This window comes from Conger conger, chromosome 1 (assembly GCF_963514075.1).
Source record: "Conger conger chromosome 1, fConCon1.1, whole genome shotgun sequence".
Classification (NCBI taxonomy): Eukaryota; Metazoa; Chordata; class Actinopteri; order Anguilliformes; family Congridae; genus Conger; species Conger conger.
Window position 1 is genome coordinate 73,510,810 of NC_083760.1, and position 22,398 is coordinate 73,533,207.

The 22,398-nt window shown below is 39.2% G+C and overlaps 2 protein-coding genes across 2 annotated transcripts; both read left to right on the forward strand.

Annotated features, from left to right (window-relative positions):
* Positions 1-65: 65 nt before the first annotated feature.
* ensab (endosulfine alpha b) lies at positions 66-7,649 on the forward strand. The gene is made up of 3 exons (XM_061247371.1): positions 66-258; positions 1,420-1,542; positions 2,793-7,649. Exons 1-3 carry the CDS (start codon positions 202-204, stop codon positions 2,961-2,963), a joined length of 351 nt encoding a protein of 116 aa, XP_061103355.1. The 5' UTR covers positions 66-201; the 3' UTR covers positions 2,964-7,649.
* An 845-nt stretch (positions 7,650-8,494) lies between these two features.
* LOC133105522 (induced myeloid leukemia cell differentiation protein Mcl-1-like) lies at positions 8,495-12,205 on the forward strand. The gene is made up of 3 exons (XM_061215678.1): positions 8,495-9,161; positions 10,856-11,106; positions 11,543-12,205. Exons 1-3 carry the CDS (start codon positions 8,687-8,689, stop codon positions 11,657-11,659), a joined length of 843 nt encoding a protein of 280 aa, XP_061071662.1. The 5' UTR covers positions 8,495-8,686; the 3' UTR covers positions 11,660-12,205.
* Positions 12,206-22,398: the final 10,193 nt, after the last annotated feature.

The following is a 22,398-nucleotide window of genomic DNA, read 5'->3' on the forward strand; positions in this document are numbered from 1 at the left end:
AGGTATTTGTCTTGTCGATTGGTTTCTGAAAATGTCTTTCACAGATGGCTGTCCCACTCTATGATGTCACTGTAGACTCTCGCCATTTTGAAGATTGTAGAATAGGACTAGGGACTGGTGTTATAGGGCTAGGTAGCTAAATATCTGCAGCCCCTCTTGTTTAACAAGCTAAAGGAGCGTGACAGTCTAATCCAGCTAAACATGTCGTCAGACAAACTGGAGACAGACGCACAAGTGGAGTTTGGCGAGGAAAAACAGGTGGGTATATTTATTTAAGCATTAGGCTTTCAGTGACAAGGTTGCAGTTAGGGAACTATGCATTCTCATGTGCCTGAACTCTTATCAGTCACTGACGTTAAAAATCATTTTGTGCGTCGCTGGCTGTCACTTCTTGTAGCATCTACTTCACGAGGCAGATGACGTTACTGTAATCACCCAGCTACATTAGTTATTGTAGCTTTAGACGCGAATTTACTGTTACCCACCCTCGGAACGCAGTCTTTGCGTCTTATTTTCACTCTGCCTAAACAAGGAATACCACTCTTGCTCAGGATTCGCCGTTTCATTGGCTCTTGAGTCATGCGGTCAAATAATTATATGTATTTCATTGGTCTGCTGTTGTCAGGCTGCAAAATTGTCTTCCGGTTGTGTTTTAGGGCAAGAAGTGCGTCAGTGTTTGCTAGTTTTTAACTAATTGTACTTTTCAAGTTAACTATCAACACAGAACAGTCATCTTCTCATCATTAAAATCTAACGTTAACGTATTTAGATATGATCTAAACAACTAACGTTATCATTGAAAACTCACGGTTTAGTATTTGCTAAAACTTCACTGCATCAACAGCACTAGATTGAAAGTCAGGCTCAGCCATTACATTAGCGAGTGATCCTAATCTGTCGCTGTTCCTGCAGTATTATAAATATTCCTCTGTGTGATGAATAGAAAAAACGTTTATCTATGCCTTGCTGGTCAGAGTTACTGGGATATACTTTAAAGTCAGGCACTTTCATGTTTCTATAATCGTTTACAGAAGGGGTATACTCTTGTAGCGTGGTATGCTTTTCATGTGTATGACATGGAGGTTGTGAAATATTGATCAGACTAAGCTCTCAGCTAAATGTCCAATCGAAGAAAACCTGTGTTCCAAAATAGACAGTGGAAGGCTAGATAGGCCTGCAGTCATCCATATCTAAAAGTGGAATACAGTTTAATTTGTCAGCAAGGGCAAAATGTCAGTGATTAATATGTTTTCAAACATCTTGCCATGTTATTCCATTGCAGGTTTACACAAGCTTGGTTGTTTGAGATTGTCATGCAGTGCTGATAAATCACTGTATCAGTAACCCAAAGGAGAAAGGAAACATATTGATGTTGTTGTAATGAATTGTCTTGTTATACAATTATTTCTCTCTCAACAGGACTCTCAGGAGAAGAATTTAAATCCAGTGAAAGAAGAGGAGGCCAAGTTGAAAGCCAAGTACCCCAACCTGGGGCAAAAGCCAGGGGGCTCTGACTTCTTGATGAAAAGGCTACAAAAAGGGGTAAGTGAAAGGAACCTCCTTTCTTGCTCATGAATATGTGATGGCAACGGTACAGTATCTAATCTTCCCCAAACAGTGAGTGTGTTTGTCATCCTAACAATGATGTTACTGGGCCTGTTGCGCTTTCACTTGGTTGAGGCAAATTAGAACATTTAATGGATTTTGAAGGTATTCTTCATCTGAAATATATCAATATTTACTCCCTAAATCTTGGGACAAATACATTTTTTCTTGATTTGCTTCTGTACTCCACAATTTTAGATTCTTAATGATAAAATGCCACGTCACAATTATTGTCCCTTGATCCTCAAAAAGTGCTGTAAACTAAAAAAAAATACAATGATTGACATAAGCTATACTTTCCAAAATGCATAAAGTGCACTTTATTAATGATTCAATGGAATCATTTAAAAAAAAAAAAAAAATAATATTTCTCAAAAAAACAGGTTCCACAATTATTGGCATTATTACTGGTTTAATACTTTGTACACCCCTGGCAAAGAGGATAGCCATGATACTTAGGTTAGAGAACACATTTGAAGGGACATTTGACCATTCCTCCATGGAGAACTTTTCAGAATCATTGATATCCTTGGGATACCCCCCCCCCTCTTCAGTTCAGACCGCAGGTTTTTCATTGGATTTAAGTCTGGAGACTGAGATGGCCATTGCAGAACAGGGTTGTTGTTTTTACTTAACCATGTCTTCGTGGATTTGATGTATGCTTAGAGTCATTGTCTTGCTGGACAGTCTGCCTACAACTAGATTTTCTGCCAAGATTTCTTCGTACTTTGTTGAATTCATTGTGCTATTAAATAGTACCATTTGGCCACTGGCAGCAAAACATTTCCAAAACATCATTTGACACTATGATGTGCTTCTCCTTGTATGCATTCCATCCGCCAAAAACTTGTCGTTGATGTGTATGGCCAACGTGTTCAATCTGACCATAGCACTGTCTTCCAGTCATAATGGCAATAATTCTGGTATATCAGAATTATTGGCACCCTTAATAAAAATGGAGAAAAAAGGCTGCATATAATAAACAACATAGATAATGATCTATATTTTATCTAAATGTAAACCATTGAGCTTTGATGACCTGGTATTTTTCCAAGACTTATATGACTTTGCAAGCAAGTCATGTATTCAGAACCATCTGCAGGTTAATATCAGATCATTAGGCCCAGCCATCCTCTTCTATGTGATCCAGCATTCATACTGTATGTCACTCTTTTTCTCCTGCACAGCAAAAGTACTTTGATTCAGGTGACTACAACATGGCCAAAGCAAAGATGAAGAACAAGCAGCTGCCCACTGCCGGGCCGGACAAGAATCTGGTGACAGGAGACCATATTCCCACGCCGCAGGACCTGCCACAGAGAAAGTCGTCCCTGGTTACGAGCAAGTTGGCGGGCTAGCTCTTCCCACTTCCACCATACCCTACATTCCCCACCTCACCCTGACCCAGTCCCCCTACTAGGCTCCACATATCGTTACAATCCAGAAGAGGTTTAGATTCAGCTCTCCCTCTCTGTCCTGTCCAAAATATTCCCTTACATCTTAGAATTCCCACATCTAGGGGATCTGCAGATATACATGAATACAAAGTAATTGTATTTAGTTTGTCTGTACATCTTTGTCAATGGGAGCATAATTTGAAAAAAATGCATCGGAATTCTGCTTATTATGCATTAGTGCAAACCAAGTTTTGTGAAAGCTTTGATTATGTAGTCATGCATAAAACTAGGAATAAAAAGGAAAAGTAAATGATGCCAGTGGGGAAAATGATGTCACCTGAGCCATTCATGTTGTGTCAAGAAAACACAACTGCTGATATAGATAGCCACAGAAAATTTTGCATTTGTGTTCAGCCACTGAAGTTCACAATAGCTTGCTTCATTTGAAAGCAACTTTATTTGCGAGGTCGTAGTTGGTAGGTTTTTACTAATGTGAGGAATGGTGAGTAGCATGCACCCGCATGGAGCCTAGTTATCCCCTTAAGTCCCAATACAGACACTATCCCCTCTCCCACCCCATACCCCTGTCCATCCCCCTCATTCACTGCACAGAAAAGCAACAACAAAGCAACGTGTATTTTCTTGTATAATATTGAGGCTGGGACAAGTGGCATCATTTCTACTTTTGCTTTACTCTGACCTGTACAGCCTCATGTACTATGACTAGTCTGTGGGGCATACACATTTTGTTCATTTTCTTGAAACCAGTTAAGGTGGCAATCTGTCAGTGCATGTGCCACGCCAATGGAAGCTCAATAACCCAAAAAGAGAGAAACGATGGGGGAAAAAAACAGGTGGTTGGTTAGTCTTCAGGCTGTGTGTTGTGTCCACTTATTGGCTTCCCACTTCCAGTGATTTGGCGTAGAATTTTGTCGACAGCCTTTTGAATTATTGCTTATTAGTTTTATTACTGGTTTGGCTGAGGAAATGGCTGTTTTGTCTACTGGGGAGAAGACAAGTGAAATTATAGTTTTGTACAATGAAAAAAGGCAATACATGGTCTGGTTCCTTTGCTAGGACTTAACAGAAACCGATGTATATGAACTAAAACGTATATATGACATTTTTCTGAGGAATTGAATGGGGCATGCTGCACCTTCTTCAGTCAGTCTTCAGTAATATCATGTTCTCCCCTTTTTCAAAAGCCTTAATGATTGGTAGGAAATTAATTGCCAGTCTCACCTACAGCGCACTGTGTATTGAAGTATATATTTTTATACAATGTTCAGAAATGGGACATGAACTCATTTTCACAATAGCACCCAATGTATTGCTCCTGCAATGGCATATTTTGGCTTATCAGTTAGCCAGCTATGGGATACTGAGCACAATGAAACATCTTATGTCTACATTTGCCAAATATTTATTTTAGTGTTTTGTACCGGAAGCTGGTTGAAAAAGGCAAAATAAGGTTATATTGTGTTGTATAATGTCCCATTGAGATATGGGCTACATATTTATATTTAATCTTCTTATAGTCCCCACTCGTGTTCCTGTCCAGTAATCCTTACAGTAACTGGAGTTGTATAGGTAAATGTACCGACTAATCACAGCGGCTCAGTAACAATTGGTCCATGTGTAGAGTGGAAACCAATAGAATTGTGTAATAAGATCTCGTATTGACATTAGCCCGGGTGAGCTTCTACTTAAGAAGAAGGTTGGCTAATGCAGGCCCTTATCTGCTGGCTGTAAGCATTAGCTACGCAGGTTTCACCCATTACCCTTTACAGATAATCCTATAATCAACCACTTCTCATCTTGGAGACAAGGAGGTGGAGAGGCAGATGGTAGCAGAGAGGAGGGATCCTTCCCTGTTTCTAGTATTTATGGGTGGAGATTGGTTAACAGGGCAGCATGTGGGATGGTCTGATGTGTGGAAGTGAGGTATAAGCACTGTGGGACTGTGAATGAATTGTGCTCGTTTTAGTTTGGTTTTGAAAGGACATGATGTATGTGATTGGGGATATGCAAGACTACAGGGTTTAAGATTAAGAATGACATTAGAGAAGTAAAGATTCTGAATGACGGAGGGCATTAGGTGTGAAGTGCCTATAAAACCAGTACAGGGTCTAGACTGCAGTGCAGGCTGGGTAGGTGGGTAGCTGTCCAACCCCATCCACTGCTACAGCAATTTGGTCAAGTCTTCATAACCATACAACACATCTTATTCCATAAAATGAAATAAAAATAATTCCATCCACGTCCTGGAAAAGTATTTTACTTTGAATTTGATGTCATTGCGTAACAGTGAATCAAAATAGTGTTGATTAAATATGTCTGTCAATTATCCGTTCCCCTCCAATCAATGCCCTTTCATGCTATGGCACACATTCTTACCCCTCAATAAACCTGCTGCTATCCATTTCTCATGACGTCAATCAAACCGACTCCCAGCCCTTCAAAAATGTTGCTTTGTTTTGCTTGCATTACGTCATATCGCAGAAACTAGTTCTGCTCAAACTTCCGTTTCATGGTGTCCTATTCGAGTAAGGACATCAGTGATGTCCTATGCAGTTAGATGCTGCAACCGCTGTGGTCATCAGGGTTAAATTCCTCAGGGCTGGTTTACAGACTAGAGCAGGAAATTAATGAATGGTGCAGGCAAAATACTTTAAGAAGTTCAGTCATCAGTCTTGTTATTATGCAATTTAGCCTCAATAGATTTAGGTAGTTGTATCTGGATGAGTTGTGATTTCTGACCCTGGATTGACTTACTTGGTGTGCATGTTTGTACATGTAGGCTACAGCTACATTCACTACAGAGGAAGAGGATTACAGTAGTTGCTTGTTCCCTTGAGCCAAATTAAATGCATTGCCACAAGGTGATAGATGTATCTGGAATCATCAAAATAAAAAAGTGAAAAGTAAGGAATCTGAGGAAATATGCCTGTAAAGTTTGTCCAAAGATAGACCATTATATCATGCTGTCAGTTTGTGAAATAATATTTTTAAAGACGTTAAGGATTTCAAGGAAATTACTGAGTCTTGCCTGATTGTTTACTTGTATTGGTCCTCCCAGTTCTGCGAGTGCTCAAATGCCAATAAGGGATTCATACGATGGGAACTTAGCAATGCCAAAGGTTAGGAATTAAAAGGAGGATTTGCATTTGTGCCTGTGCTTGAGTGTGAGAGTGCTTCTTTTTCTTTCTCTTTGTGACTGTTTTCAAACATTTCATTTTGTAAACTGTCATGAGATGATCTGCTCACATCCCAGTCAGGTTGTAAATAGACTTTACTATAATATCTGTCTCCAACCTTTCTCTTCTTCCATGTTTCTCTTAAAAATAATAACTGGATCTATTTTCCTCCCTTTTTTGTTTGGGGGGGATGGGGATTATTTTTCTCATTGTATTTTTGTTTTGTTTTTACACTTACTTTTTTTGTGTAGTTTAAAGCTGCCGGCCAGATGTTAGGAAGACGTTATATGTACAATATAAATATGTGTAAATGCTGCTGATTAAAGAAATTCATCTGGGTGTCACCTTAGAGAGAATCTGTCCTAGAATCCAGACTGACCACCTGCAGGATTAATACCAGTGACTGGCCTTAAGATGTGATTCATGCCGTCAACTAGGTATACATGAGGTGGAAGGCCATGCCTTAACATGAGGTGTGCCAACAGCCTATGGTATTTGCTAAGGGGCCTTTACGATATTGCCCCTTTGATTTTACATATTCTTTGAACAAATAAAATTACTCACTTTTTGCATTTTAATGGAAGAAGTAACCATTGTGTATAGATTCATTTGGAACCAGCACTGACTATTCAAAACCAGCTATGTCATGCCAGTTGACTCTTACCCTGTAGGGGGAGCTCTGGAGTTGGTTTTAAGACTTGCTGGAGTACCCAAAAGAATCAGGGCTATCCAGAGGCACTGAAAAAACAAGCATATGTAGTTAGAATTGCTTGGATGTCAACAAATAAGTCTGTTTTCTTTTTCATGAAAAACTATTTGAAACTTGGTTGTATGTTTGCTGTTTAGATATGACCCAATGATCATAATAAATGATATAACAGAAACATAAGGTGGCTGGTGCTTCAAAGGCTCTGATGACAGACTTGATGTTTCCTTACCTCATAATTAGTGTTGAAATGTCTGCTTCAGTTTAATGCAGTGGAACTATTTGGAACCACAATAAAATGAGCCACTTGATTGTCGTATGCATGTAATCTGAGGGCCATGAAATGTCGGAGAGAGTGGTGATATGGGCTCATCATACCTGCTTTGAGAATGGGGTGTAGGGGACAAAAGTCTTGTAAACAAGTAACTAATACATTCACAACACCAGGCTCTTGCACCACCTACATGTTCTCTTCAGTTAGCTACATTACTGATGCAGATATTTTTTGTGCTACAGTTTCTATTGGCCAATAGCCCAATATCAAACATTGGCTCAACGTGCACTTTGGGATTCTGGGAGCGTTTCCCAGCAGTGAGGTTGACATGCTTAAACTGATGCTTGTGACAAAAATATGGTTAAGTTTAAAAATCAAAAAGTTTAAACTACAATGAATGTTTCAAAAGCTTGGGAGCATTGCTGACATTTTTGTCAGTATTTGAAAATAAAATTTTACATTAATTTTAAGTGTGTTTGGTGGATTTATTACATGTAGCCATATATTGTCATGCGAAGAGCAGTTTTACGAATTGTTTTTGTATTGATTAATACTGGTACAACCTACACAACAACAAATAAGCTGTTTTACTAATTTGCTTACAAGCACTTCTAATTTTGACATCAAAGGCTGCCGTTAGCCCTTGTATAAAAAGCTTGGCTTTAAATGGTATATCATCTTTTCACATTTCATGTTTATGTTCCACCAAGATACTTTGATGGTGGTGTTTACACGTTTCATTGCGATTGTGTGAGGCAGCTTTTATTCGTTTTGCTCACACATTGGAACACTGGCAAAATTCACCAGTTGACATTTTTAGAAATGTATTTGGTTTGTTCCGTCTCATTTATTCTCTTGGATTTTCGTGGATTTGCTGTCTGCGCTGTGAGGAATTTCCGTACACTCATATTTATGGTAGTGAGTTTTTTTTTTCTTTCTGCTTTTTTTTTCAAGTTCTACAGCCCGTATCACGGAAAACAATCTTCATCAAAAAAAAATTCAAAGTGCAGGCTGTTCGTCGCCTTGGTCAGCTTCTAGGAAGCAGAAACAGTGTAAAACTGACTGACATATTTTGAAATACGCACTTAAGGCAACTTTCATGTAATGTGACATATAATACTATCAAACATTTTCTTACGTTGTATACACTTATGAATTCCGTTTTTAAATTGGTTAATTCACGCTCAATCACAAAACGTTTAATGTGATGCGAATTTAGGTGCACGAGTTGTCATGCGCAGCAGTTGAACCCTCCTTTTTCTTACGTAGACTTTCCCCGTTTATAAAATCTTGCCTCTCCTACCCACTACGTTACTTCCGCTGTATTGTCGTGAGGGTAGCTTCTAGCTAATGTAGTAACTTATGTATTTGTAACCAGGCAGCCCTATGGCTAGCTAAATGGGAATAAAACCTATTTGTAGAAGGATTTACCATTTATGCTAGTCCATATTTCAAATTAGATGGTTTGTTATACTTGTATAAGTAGGGTAAAAAAGTACGTCTAAATATGAGTTTTTTCATAATGAAGCGTATTTCTGCTAATGTTCTTACCAGCATTTGTTATCCACATATTCAAAATGGAGTCGGCGACAATTCCTTTTTGCCCGATTCAGCAACTGGGTCCGGCGATAACTACGCTATCGCTAAGCAAAATTCTGAGGATGAGCTAGATTTGGACGACGAGTCCAGTTCTCGTTTCACCGCGGACCCGGGGGAAATTAACGTGAAACCTGTCTTATTTGATAGCCGGTTCTCGCAAAATAAGAACAAGGACGAGTCTTTACCTTCGGGCTGTGTGAAAATGCCAGAAATCCCCGCCAACCGCAATGGAAATTTTGAAAAGGAAACACGGGAACTCATCGAAACGTTTTATCGGATACACACAGGAGACTCTCGGCCAACTAGGACCAATATCAAGGCTTTATCCACGATGAAACGTGTAGTGGAAAAACTAATCGAAAAGCACCAGTTCGCCTACAACGGTAAAAAAGCAATTAAGTTATAGTTTGATGACGTTAAATTGGCTAAGTTGGCTAGCTAGTGTAGCTGTCTATCGTGGCATTGTGTGCAAGTTGACTGGTTTCTGTTAGCCATCTTCTATGTTATGTTAGCCATTTTGTGTCGCAACACTGAAAGGTAACGACGGATTAAGTTGGCCTGTTACCATGAACACTAATTTAAACTCCTGGCTCGCTAGCCTACAGTATTCTAACTTCCCCCCCCCCCCGCACCATTTAGCCTAGCATACCTACCTACCTAGCTAGCTAGCTAATGCTATGCAGAGTAACATTAGTTTCATTTCCTGTTAGCTGATTGTAACCATAACTTTATTTTTACTGTAGCTAACTTTAGCTAGCTTCGTTAGCTGGTTTCGCGGTGTTGACTCAAACTTATTTAGTTGACGCCCAGATAATACGCTAGCTGAAGTTAACGTTACTCTTCAGTTGTTTTTATTCCTCAAAACTCTTCGAAAAGGCTACTTGGCTATATTCTGGTTAATGATAAATTACCCATTGGAAATGTTGGTTCTGACTGCGGTATAAAGAGTTTAAAATGTAAATCTAACGGAACAGTTGTCCTTTATTCGCTGCTTCCCTTGCATTTCGAGATCGCCCTATCGTTACCAGGGACAGTGTGAAACATTAAAATAACGACCCTGTGCAATATCTCTGAATGCGTGTGCCATAATGGGTGCGGTGCAGTCTTTGTGGCTTGGATCCAAATACCTGTCAGATCGTCCTCTCACAGTCACTGATGATTCAGGAACTTAATTACAAGGCTACATTAAAATTATTGTGGAACATAATGCCCAATTATAGTGAAGGGAACGGATGCAACAGGTGTACACCTCACTTTGAAGGATACATTATCAATGTGCATTAGTCGACTGGAAGGCGGCACATTTCAGGAAATGGTGGTCAGAATGTGGTTTCTCTAACGTTAGTAGCACAGTGTAGAAATGTGCTGAGATGCGGTTTTAAACTGCAGGATGTCTCTGGAAATCGGCTTTCTTAGAAATGAAGTCAAGTTCCGCTTAATTGGTTCCTTCATCAACGTCAGGCATCCACTGACAAACGTAGGCTTCATCTCCTTCAGCTGCCTATTATTTTTCTAATAATTTTACATTGCGAGGATAATGGCTATTGACTATTCAAAGGGTGCTCTGGGTGTGGCTGGTCTAACCAGTTGGTTATGCTGTTTAAATCATCTGGGGAAAATGAAACTGATTTACATTTCCAATGACGCAGTATATTAATATGGGAATGGTCTGGAGCTCACATTCTGTTCAGTGTAATTTCCTCGCAAACTATGGAGGTCATATTGAAGTTGAGTTCTATCTAGTCTGATCAGGGACCCTTATTGACTGCCTTTTCTGGACACGGTTGAGTGATGTGTTTGAGTTGTGCAAGCACAGGGCCACCAAAGTAGTTACCTCAGTGGTTTTCAGCCTATGTGTTTGAGTCAACAATTTAATGTGAAATTACTGGTCCTGAAACGCTTTCTGCTTTGTGGCCCTTCTGATGCATCACGCATGACTAATTTTGTCAGTGGTCAATGAATATTTCCACTGTTGGAGTGGGGATCAATGCATGGATCCTCATTACTTAGTTTTGTCCATATTTATTATTTGCTCACTTATGCCATATATGTTCACCCTCTCCCATTTGGCTTTCAGGTATGATCCTCAAGCTGAGTTTGGAACAGCAGGACAACAGCATTCAATCAATCTCGCTTATTGCTAAGAGCATGTTCTCTGATGGGACCACCAACTGGGGGCGTATTGCCAGCCTGTTGGCATTTGGTGCTGTGGTGTGCAAACACCTGAAAGATAGTGGGAGAGAGCACTGTGTGCCAGTGGTGAGCCTGGAAATCTCGTCTTACCTCCTGTCTTACCAGCAGGATTGGCTGCTTAAGAACAAAGCCTGGGTGAGTGTTATGAACTTTGTTGCATAAACATCCACTCATGGTTTCGTGCAGCTTAAATCATGATTCTCCTTGTTTGGAGACAAATATAGGCCAAATGCTCAGGATGGCAATGGCCTATTAATTTCGGCCATCCATAAAATGTTCTGGATAGATACAGGTACTACACACCTTTAAGTAAGTAGGAACCTGAGCTCTTCTGTGGGAGATGTCTTATGTCACACACTTCAAGGAGTAATCTTATACCAAAGGTGTGCCTGCATTACTCAGGGCCTGGAATTTTAACCCTAGGTAGACTGTAACTGTGCCATGTGAGGAAGCTATTAAGTCATGTTGCTGTGGATTGATTTCTTAAAATTATTCTTTAAATGTTCTTTTTTTATCCTATTTTTGTATATATGAATATGATTCTAATGCTGCTTGTACCATTTCTCTCCAGGAGGGGTTTGTGGAGTTTTTTTGCGTGGAAGACCCTGAATCTGTGGTGAGATGTGCACTCATGGCTTTTGCAGGGTTCGCAGGGATAGGGGCGGGACTTGCTTACTTGGTCCGATGAATCTTTTGGGCTGTAAAAGAATGGACTGACAACTTTTTACTCTGAAGAGAAACTACAGTCATGGCTGCCCTCCATTTCCAACTTTTTTAGGAGGTTTGTTTTGTTTTTTGGAGGAGGGGGAGCTTGGTTTGGGGGCATTGCCAACCTGATTTGTGATTGGAGAAGTTTGCCAATTGAACCCTACATTTGCACAACAGATTTTGTGGCGTTCTTTTTTTTTTTCCTCACTGTTAACCCCCAGCATAGCTCAGTCACTTTTTAGCTAGCAGAATGACTACATCAGTATATCCAGTATTGAACAGTGAGCACTGTCTCCACCAGTCTTTCTGCTGCCAGAAAGCCTTTACTGTATGTCAAGTAAATGTAAATAATTTTTGTAAATGTAATGTACAATAACAAATTTTATTTTTATATAAAATTTTATTTGCCAACAATATGGCTATTGTACTATAACCCTGCTTCTTTCTTAAAACAGAAAGGATTTGTGTATACTACTTTCTCACTAAAGAAAACCTTTTTTAAAAAAAATAAACTTAATTGTTTTAAGCATGAGTGATTTTGTAAGATGGGAGATGTAGTTGCACAAAGAATTGTTTGGACTTTGATGCCTAAATCCCACCCCTGATCCACGGCAATTTAATATTACATTGTAATGCAATACCATGTTGTCTGTGCCAGCCTTTTTCCCAAGTGGTATATCAATAGCAAATTAATTAGCTGTAATTCCGGAGACTTTAAGGTTCATAGTCTGAGCCAGGTTATAAGGGTAAGGGTTTTGAATTGGAGATTAACATTACTATGCATAAATCAGCATGGTTGGAGATTAATGTCCTGAAAACGACTGTTTGAATTAAAGTACCATCAAAATATTAACTTTTGTATAGTTGGCAGGTTAAATTCAAGTTTTCATCTCGAGTGTCAATGGAATACTGAAAAAATTAATCATGAAGTCTGCAATCGAGTCGTTCCTGAAAGTTCTATCCATTGTACAAAATTATCAGTTTACAAAGAGTTGTTGTAAATTTCAGCTTTAAAAAGACATTGCCTAAAATACCTGAATTCCACTTGCATGTATGAAATTGTAAACTAATTTCTTTTTAATTCCCCTCAGAATATTGTAGAAAATGGTCTGAGTTATTGCTGACCGCTCTAGCTTGGAGAACATTTTCTGTTGCACAATACAAATGGCTGTGAATAGAATTATCTTGTTTCATCTGTCATTGAATAACAAGACACACAAGAAAGGACACAGCAGCATGAATAGGACATGCATTTAGTAACATTTCTATTCATTTGTTAATTTGTAACAAACTGTCTAATACATATAGCACAAAGCATAAGCGAATAGTCAACGCTGCCCACCAGTTGGAACCCCCCTATTGTGTAAAGAGCGAGAGAAGATGGTTTGCAGGCAATGCTGTTTTGTATCCTGTGGGCTTTTACTCGGCAAAGATGCTTGTACAGTGCACACAAACACCCACTCGCTCTTGCTCCCACACTGTGGGAGTTATTTTCTGAGAGTCTACAAATCTCTCCATCACTGCTCTGCCAGCTCATGCAAAGCAACTTGCAGTAGATGCATGGCGGCCTATTCTCGCTTCCTCTCTCCACCCTCATAGACTTTGCCTTGAATTTGCATTTTTTTTGTCAACACTGTACAGTCAGTTTGAGAATTATTTGCACCCTTCACAAATGGCGCTATTACTGCAGTGTATACTTTATCAATAATTCAATGCATTCAGCCCAAATAAAGTTTTTATTTTTATTTTTTATTTTTATTTTTTTAGTTGCACATGTCCATGATAAAAAGGTTTCGCAATTATTGGGACCCCATGTGATGGGTAAAAGGATATTGTGCATAATTAATTATAACAAGGGCTCCTGGACCACTCCACATAACAGCCTTGAAACATCAGTGATCCACCCACTTGTATTGCGGTAGGTTTCAGTTGCTTGTCCTTGTGTGTATCTGTTGTAATGAAAACCAGGTCGACCAAGCCTCTTTGTCGCTGTAGTGGGATGGGCTTTGTTACAAAGAGGAAGTGCTGTAACAAGGAAATTCAGAGTCTAAACTGGGAAAATCCAGCACACCCAACACTGAATAACCTTATCAGAATTTCTTTTTTTTTTTTTAAACTTCCTCCTCAATAGTACTGTTTAGCAATGTTAATTTATTCAGTAGCATTTAAAAAAAAAAAAAAAAAAAGTTACGGTGACATAATGTGCCAGTTCCAGACATAGATTAAGCTTGGACCTAGACTAAATTCAATTTTGAATAGGATTCCATACAAGAGTCAGGATTAAACTAGTTGTGCGTTTACCCGGACCTATGTGTTCTGCGAGTGGAGTTGTGACAGAAGCATATAAACCACATGAGATGTAATTGAGATACAACTACGTACCAATAAATGTTTGGAAAACAAGCTGCTTGGGGCAAGTCATTTCACTTTATCAACGATTGAAGGAAAAAAAAAAAAAACTCTGTGGCTACGCCTGACGCCCATCCTACCTCTCCCGTGAGGGCCCCCTGCTCCGGTCTCACCGAAATAACTTTCCAAGGTAGGTGTGTACTTGGCTATATTTAGCCAAGTACGTGCTGTTCAAAAGCTAGTCTACCGTTTTGTTTACTCAGTAAGTAAGGTTTTTTTGGAGCGATTTGAGATTTTCAGGAAAGCTCCCCAGGCTCCAAGGGGATAGATATATCATGAAGTGAGAGTTGGATATGTTCACTGAGTAAAAGACGTTTTACTTAACAGAAACAGTTGTGATACATAACACAGTGCTACAAATGACTGGCTGCAGCTAATACTTGGCATTTCTTTGGGTTACGTTCCATACCTAGTTTTCTTAACACTGCCGGCTGCTTTTCACTTGCTGTGGCATCATCCTGTGTCAGAGTGGGTATTTAAGGCACAGGTAAGCATTACCACTGTTGTGGCCCCTTGTGCTTTTTCACTATGAGGTGTATTTGGAGTCATTGTCCTGCTGGACAACTACCTACAGCTTCGTAACAGAGGCAACCAGCTTTTCAGCCAGGATTTCTTAGTACTTCGTTGAATTCATTGTGCCATTCATCTTCAATAATTTTATATGTTTCACGCCTTTTTATTATTGCCCTTACAGTGCTAAGTGATATGTTGAACTGTTTATATTTTTATTTTGTACCCATTACCCGACTTGTGATGGTCAATTAAGATCTATGTCTTCTGAATTGACAGTTCTTTTACTTTTCCCATGCTTGTAACCTTGCATTTAAATATTCTATAGTGTTATAAGCATTTTTATATTCCACTGAAACATTGGGCAAAATGATACCAATTCCGCTGCGAAGACAAAAAAGGAAGAAAATAATCTTGTTCAAGCAGTTTCCCATGTGACACAGCAGCAGACAATGGTAGCTTCATTTCCCAAGAGCAAATTCTCATGTAAACTGTCGTTCTCAATTGGGCAAAAACAAAACAGGAACTAAGACAAACATAATGTAATGCTAGTTTTGACCAGGATCCTGTTTTCTCCATGGCTTATGTTAAGCCAAATGTCACTTTCGGTTCCAAGGGGACACCATTTTCTGTATAGGCAATGAGAGAGGGAGAGAGAGAAAAGCCCCTACCAATGATTCTTGACATATTTAAAAAATGTAACACTCCTGCAATGAAAGAGGATAGTCGAGAGGGATATATATTTTTAATCTTGAATAAGATGAAACAGTGTTAAAATGCAGGCAGATTACATGATGCCATCTTGGAATGTAATAAGCTGTTCTTTTTCCAGACTTCAAAGTGACCACATAACCTAGCCCAAGGCTGAGGCAAGTTGAAGAGGTAATGCAACTCAGGTTCTAACAGGGATTCTAAGGGAATAACAACACAATTTGTTAGCTCAATAAAGCATGTGCGAGGTCTCTATTCCTCCCTGACCTAATGTACATTAGTATCTCCCTACCAAACAAAAGTGAACACAGTGTAGGCCTATATTTGTATGCAGAAATGCTCATATTTCTGTCTGCTCTGGAAAATAGTATTTGGCAGGCTGAGGTCTTCAAGTGAAATACAATGAGCTACATTAGCCTTGGGATAAAAACACATTTTTCTTCATTTGGCTCCACACTCCACTGTTTTAAATGTGTAATCACACAATGTGGTTAAAGTGCAGGAGCAGAGTCTGCAGAATTCTGGAAAATGGTCCACCATGTCCACAATAGCCTTTTCCAGCAGACTTTTTTTGGTACTTCTTAGCAAACTGTAACCTGGCCATCCTGTTTTTGCAGCTAACTAGTGGTTTGCAGTGTATCTGCATCTTGCAGTGTAGCCTCTGTAGTTCTGTTTGTGAAGTCTACTGCGGACAATAGCCACGCCTGCCACCCGAAGAGGCTGATCTGTTAAGATGTGTTTGGTTTTTTTTCTTAATCTTGTTGTTCCTCAGACTCATAATGGCCTCCTTGACTTTCATTGGCACCTCTGGTCCATGAAGGTTCCATGAATTGGCATGAACTAATGCTGTTGTTAACAAACTACTACTGAAAATTTCATCTGTACAGGTCTGTTAATGTTTAGTACATTTATACATCATTAATTCATGCTAACAACTACATTAGTTAATGCCAATTCATGAACCTTATTGCAAAGTGTGACGAACATGTCCATACATAAAATCTGAGACTCTACACTTAGACACAATCAGGTACAAATATGTATTTGTCTCCAGACTTATGGAGCTCACTGTATATGTCCATATCTCCACTATTCCCTTCAATGTGAGCACTTGAGGCTCCTCTGAACGATTGGCCATAGTCAAAATGCAGAGCAACCATACCCATCTGCAAACCAGTCCAGCAAAGCCAGTCAGAACCTTGCCCTGATGTAACAGGCAGGCAACAGAAATGAATGCAGGACAGCACAGCCCTCATTGAAGTGCACCTGGCAGTTGACAGCAGGTGGTTATGCAGCAGACAACAGCTTGGCATCTGGCAAGACCATTATGCAGTTGGAAATATGATCAAAAGATCAAAGGCTTCTTGCAAGCAGAGACAGCTGATAAAGAACACTTTTCCAGTCATCACTAATTGTTGTAGAACCTCTGAATTCGCTGTGATCATATCTGTTTACAGTTAAGCTGAAGACTAGGCCACATGGTCTCTCTGTAATTATACATTTTTTAATTCACTAAGCAGTCTCAAAATTTGATACAGGGGAATTACTTGAACAGCTTGAATATTATTTGAATTATTTAATCCATTTTAAAAGACAATCCCACTGAAAACAAAGGGGAGCTTGTTTGGAGCTCCTGCTCAAATCAGCATTATGTCTAGCAATAGCAGTCCAGTGTGAACCGAAAAAATCTTTTTAAAAAACGATTCTTACAAAAATTATGGGAAAGTAAAGTGATGACAATTCTTCATATAAATTGCACCACTGATACTATCTATATAGTAAACAAAAATGTGTGCTCTCCCTCTTTTCTGAAGGATCACAGGTGCATTCCTGTGGAAGCCCCCATATTAAAGATTATTCTGATGCATCTGTGTGGGTGGGTTAAATAGCATTCCAAGCCATAGATATGAACACAGACGGATGTTATGAATGTTTTATATTTAAAAATATGTGACATTGGACTTTCTGGAATACCATTTGTCACCAAGGACAAAATGAAAGTGAAACAGGTTTCATCTTGAGAACCTTGTATAAAGTGTCTCCCCTTCAGATTTACGTGATGTAGCCAGACTAAGAAACTCAATTGCTCTACATGAGTTTATTTATCATAAATATTCCACGATGATACCATTTAATTATCTGAGGGTTGCAGTACCAACATAACAAGGTGCTTTTTTTTTTTTGTGTCTTGGTCAAATGTACACAAATCCTGCACGACACTTTGCCACCATCACTCTTCTTCATCTCATCCATTCCTTACCCATTTTTATTCAGCAAATTGATTTGTCAGCAAAGATACTGTGCTGTGCAAAAGTCAGAGACTTTTTCTTTTACTTACTTTCCAGTGAAAACAGCCATTCATTGCAAGTTATTTTTCAGCATCAGAAAATAATGCAGCAAACACAACACAATATTACACAATTGTTGTGTTGCTTTGAGCCTTTCAAATAAATCTGCGGGGATATTTTTCCATGTTTCTTGTAAACGCCTCAAAGTTTCTGCTTCTCTCAGTCAAGGTGATCCCAGCACATTCAATGAGAACTACTGAGTAAGCTGGGAAGTTCACAGAGAAAACTTGGTGGGAACCTTTCCAAAACTGCAACAGGGGCTTAAATATGTAGTGTATGAAGAGGCAGGTTTGTGATATGCTATACTTAAATATAGATTTAAATTAGTGAATGTTGACAACCTGAAACCTCTCAAGGCTAAAGGTTATACAGAACATTCAATATTGTGATGAAAAAATAAACACGCCAAAGAACATGCATCAGGCCACATAAAAGCATATTCTAGGCAAATGTATAAAAAATGTTATGAAAACATGGTTCTGTTGTCATATCACTGTAAGTGTACTGTAGCCAACTTGAATCAACATGAGGGAGGCTATGTATGAACTGTGCCTTTTGTCACATCCAATGCAAATGTTGCAAATGTGAAGTGTCCCTGAATTTGTAAACCCTGTCCTGACACAGGCTTGGAATAGTGTGCCAAAGATCAAGAGAACTCGTCAGAAGAAGGTGTTGCGGAAATATCACAGTGCCCTTTGCTGCCTGTGTAACCTATCGTGTTTGGGAAAGGTCACATTCTGGACAGTAGGTTTCCCCCCAGAGACATAGGAGGAGAAGACAAGGGGAGCGCAGAGGAAGAAAGTGATAGCCTTGGTTGTCTAATCAGTCGTTGATATGAGTAACTATGAATTCACATACAGTGGCCATTGTTTGCCATATGCAGAGAGCTACCATATGGGAAGCTGGAGGCATCATATTAGATAGTAATATCAGGAGCACTGTGTAGTTTTGAACATGATGGATGAGCCAGTAGTTACCCATGTCTGGCCATTCTGTACAGATAAATAGACTAATAAGTGCCCAACTACTTATTTCACTTCAGAAATTTCACAGAACTAATTTGACTTCAATTGATTGAAGTTCAATATAAACTAAACCCAGGAATTGTTTTAGATGTCATTTCTGGGAGCTACTCAAGTTGGCCATTAATGTGAGACGGTCATTGATGATTTAATAAATCATTAAAATCACCGGATTTTCACCACATTATTCTCAGTGCTTTCGTGATGTTGTTGCTCTTACATGCAGCTCCTGCCTTTTTAGCAATGTAAAAAAAGCCCTTTTGTGTTCAGCTGACTTGGTTTGTAAAACAATTAGAATGGTTAGTGTATGATGGATGATATGAATTGCTCCTTACATTACATCAGTTGTTCAGGGCGTATGACTGTGTGGACCCCAGCAGATGGATCTACACAGGCTGATGTAACTCAATAACACCCTGCTCTGAGCCCTTGATCTCCCTGCGTACTTTTTCCATGCCATTGTTTGCTCAGATTCCCTCCCAGTGTCTCTGGTTACAGCGCAAACAGACAGGCCCTATCTTTAATGCAGCAGGCCTCTCCATGGTGATCCTGCTCACTGCGCCTCCGCCAGCACTGCTAGCCGCTGTTGTGATTTCCCTGTTGCATGCTCATTAGAGCCCTGCTGCAGGCTGGAGGGGGGAACGAGGTCTGGCGGAACAAACAGGGGCGAAAACAGAGGAAGCTCCATGTATCTCAGCCATGCTAATGCCATGATAATGCGGCGAAAGGGCAATGCACAATGTAATGAAACATCAGTGACCTTTTAAAGAGTGTTATATGTTTGCCTAGACGAGGAGTATGATATGTGGCGGCGAGTAAGGTGACAAAGCACAAAAAAACACTTGGTGTACCCGAGGGGAGAGAGGGTTCACGTGTGAATAGAGCACTGTGAATAGGACCTGAGAGTACAACTCCCACTAAGGCTCTGTTTACTGTACATGTAGCCTATTAAGACATAGTACAGGAAGACACCACTACCTGCCCATTCCTGTTTCTAAGCAGTGCATCTTTCTATTTTTTATTGTAGTAAAGTATGTTTTTGGTCTATACTCTAACTGCTACTGTGGTGACAAAACCTTAAAAAACCAGCCACCTAGTTTCTAAGAATATGCATACATTCAGATGGGGAGCATTTCTGAAGCAGAGTGGAGTGTTCAGAACTTCCCTGCATCTACCATTCATTCCTATTCAAAAGGGGACAACAACATGCATGACACTTCCACAAGGAGAACAGATGGTGCAATATTTATTCATGCCTTGCATCAACCTTGGGGTCTCCCGTGGCTGGGTACTAAATGTAGCTGTCACTGTGAAGCAGCCTGCCACTTTCATGGGAGAGTATTACTCCTTTTATGAGGGCTGGGAGCCATCGCTGAATCATACACTACAAAGTCATATATATGTTTAAGAAATCATGGTAGTGATTTAGTTATCATAGCTGTTAATTTTCTTTGGTGAGGATATTTAACCAATATCACTTAATCCAGCAGTGAAACTAAATTACCCATACTAAAATAGCCCATGCCGCTGTATTGGGCAGCTAAGGTTTGGATAATATTTTCATATTATAAACAAACATTACAGCATTACTTTTGCCTCATCAGATTATTTTCAGTTTACCTACAAATGCTTTTAGCTACACGCTATTGCAATAAGTGCTAATGGATATCAAATAAAAGTATGCAAATACAATACAAATACAAAATACAGCATTGCAGAATCCGAATCCGAATATTGTATCAGAATCCAGGATACAATACAATATGCTTCCTGTTTTTTGTTATTGATATCATGATTTCCAATTCTCCAAATATTTTATTTAATATATTTATTTCAAATCCAATTTGCTACACAGAGCCGAAACAACTAAAATTGTGTCCTAATACTTTTGTGTTTATTTGTATGATGACAGCACTTGGTAGTTATACCAGAAATCAATTGAAACAAATGTCATTTCTATAGACAAATCTCCCCAACTGATGCACATTCCTATTTCAGATGCTCATGTTTAAAGGTCTGGAATCACAGCAGAGTAGATCTCACCAATTATAATAATTATGCCAACACCATTCAATATTTAAATTACAGGTACCACAAACAATATCTGTAGGTTTTTTTTTTTTTAAACTAATCTTGAGTTTTGGGATGGATGTGGTCTAGACAAGTCCACTACTTTTGTTCTTTTTTTGACAAACACATGCAGAGCTTACATCATCGTGAATCACACCTATTTCTTGGTCCTTGTGGTGTCTGAAGCGTGTCCTAACTCGATGTTGGTTATCCCTCCTGAAACACCTCACCTCTGGGACATGGTTCATTGGATTTTGATGTTGAATGTGAGTAATCTCTTGGAATAGGTTATGTGGGATCAGTCACCACTTAAGACCTCTCGCATTAAATGAAGAGCGAGTGGTGTCATTGTACCTTGGCTTAAAAATGCCACTTCTCGGTGACTAACTTCATGGAAGAGGCTTACCTTGTTGACCTGCGTACTTGTTGTGATCGATTTTGATTTTCACCACACTAATGTTTGATGAATCGGACATTTGCATTTTGTCATTCATTGTTTGCCTCTTTGACAAGTGCAATTTCACCTGGATCACAGCATGGCATGACAAAAAATGTAACAAGTCATTTTTAGTGAAGACATGTCACTATTACTAAGCTCTAGGTACCATGGTACTCAGCTGAACTGTTTTGGTTTGGAATATCTGATGTTGATTTGTATAACTAATTGAAAAAAATACCAAGCATATCAAGCAAAATTCCAGATGTTCTACTGACTATATTGGTTGTGTTGGCAATTCTCTGTATTTTATTTTATCAAGGCAGTAGCTTTGTGCATTTGAATTCTTATAGTGTGCGCATTTGCCACATAGCAGAGTAATACTACGTACAGTTGCTGTAAAAAATCAGTTGTGTTAGCAACTGAGTTTTACATAACAACATTCTTTTCTGTGTGGTGAATGGTGGATAATCCACAGCAGCATTACAATTACAGCCAGTGTCTTTAGAAGCCAGTGATGAAATGGGCTTTACCATTGGAATGTGGAAAGATTAGGGACTTGCAAAAGCTCCACAGACTGATACTGCCAGAATATTTTAGTCAGTGTTGAATCAGACATGTTGCAGTATTGTAGGCTTTGGTTTTCTCACTTTGTGTAATGTTTTGTGCAGCTTATTAAAATATAAAGAGCAATATTCAGTGACAATATTCATATTAAAATAAAAGAATAAAAGAACTGAATAAATCTTACATGTCAGTAAATTCCACGGAATACGTAATACTATATACGTATACTAAAGAGGTAATGTATGCAGATGTTTCAATTACGGCAGTTTGCAGTTTGGTTACTACAGGGTGAATGTGCATGTATTTGTTCATGGTTTTTTTTACGACGGGGATTGGCTCGTAGGCCGCAGACCCTGGTATGCCACAGCCGGGAGATCGCCATACCAATATGTGTTTTCGAAAGAGACGTGATTGCAGTAGTTACAAGGCTACTGACAGCTAGCCAGAATAAAATATCTAGTTGTTTTATAGGTGGGTGAACTTGATGATAAACACATGGGGGTTGCAAGAAAATAAATCCTGTATGGGCATGCCTTTAAACAAAACTTCAGTACCAAGTGCCGTTACTGTCATACTAGCGCGTCTCCGGTCATGTCCAATGATGTTACTTGATTGGTTTGAGTAACCTGGGATTCCCCTTTTCATG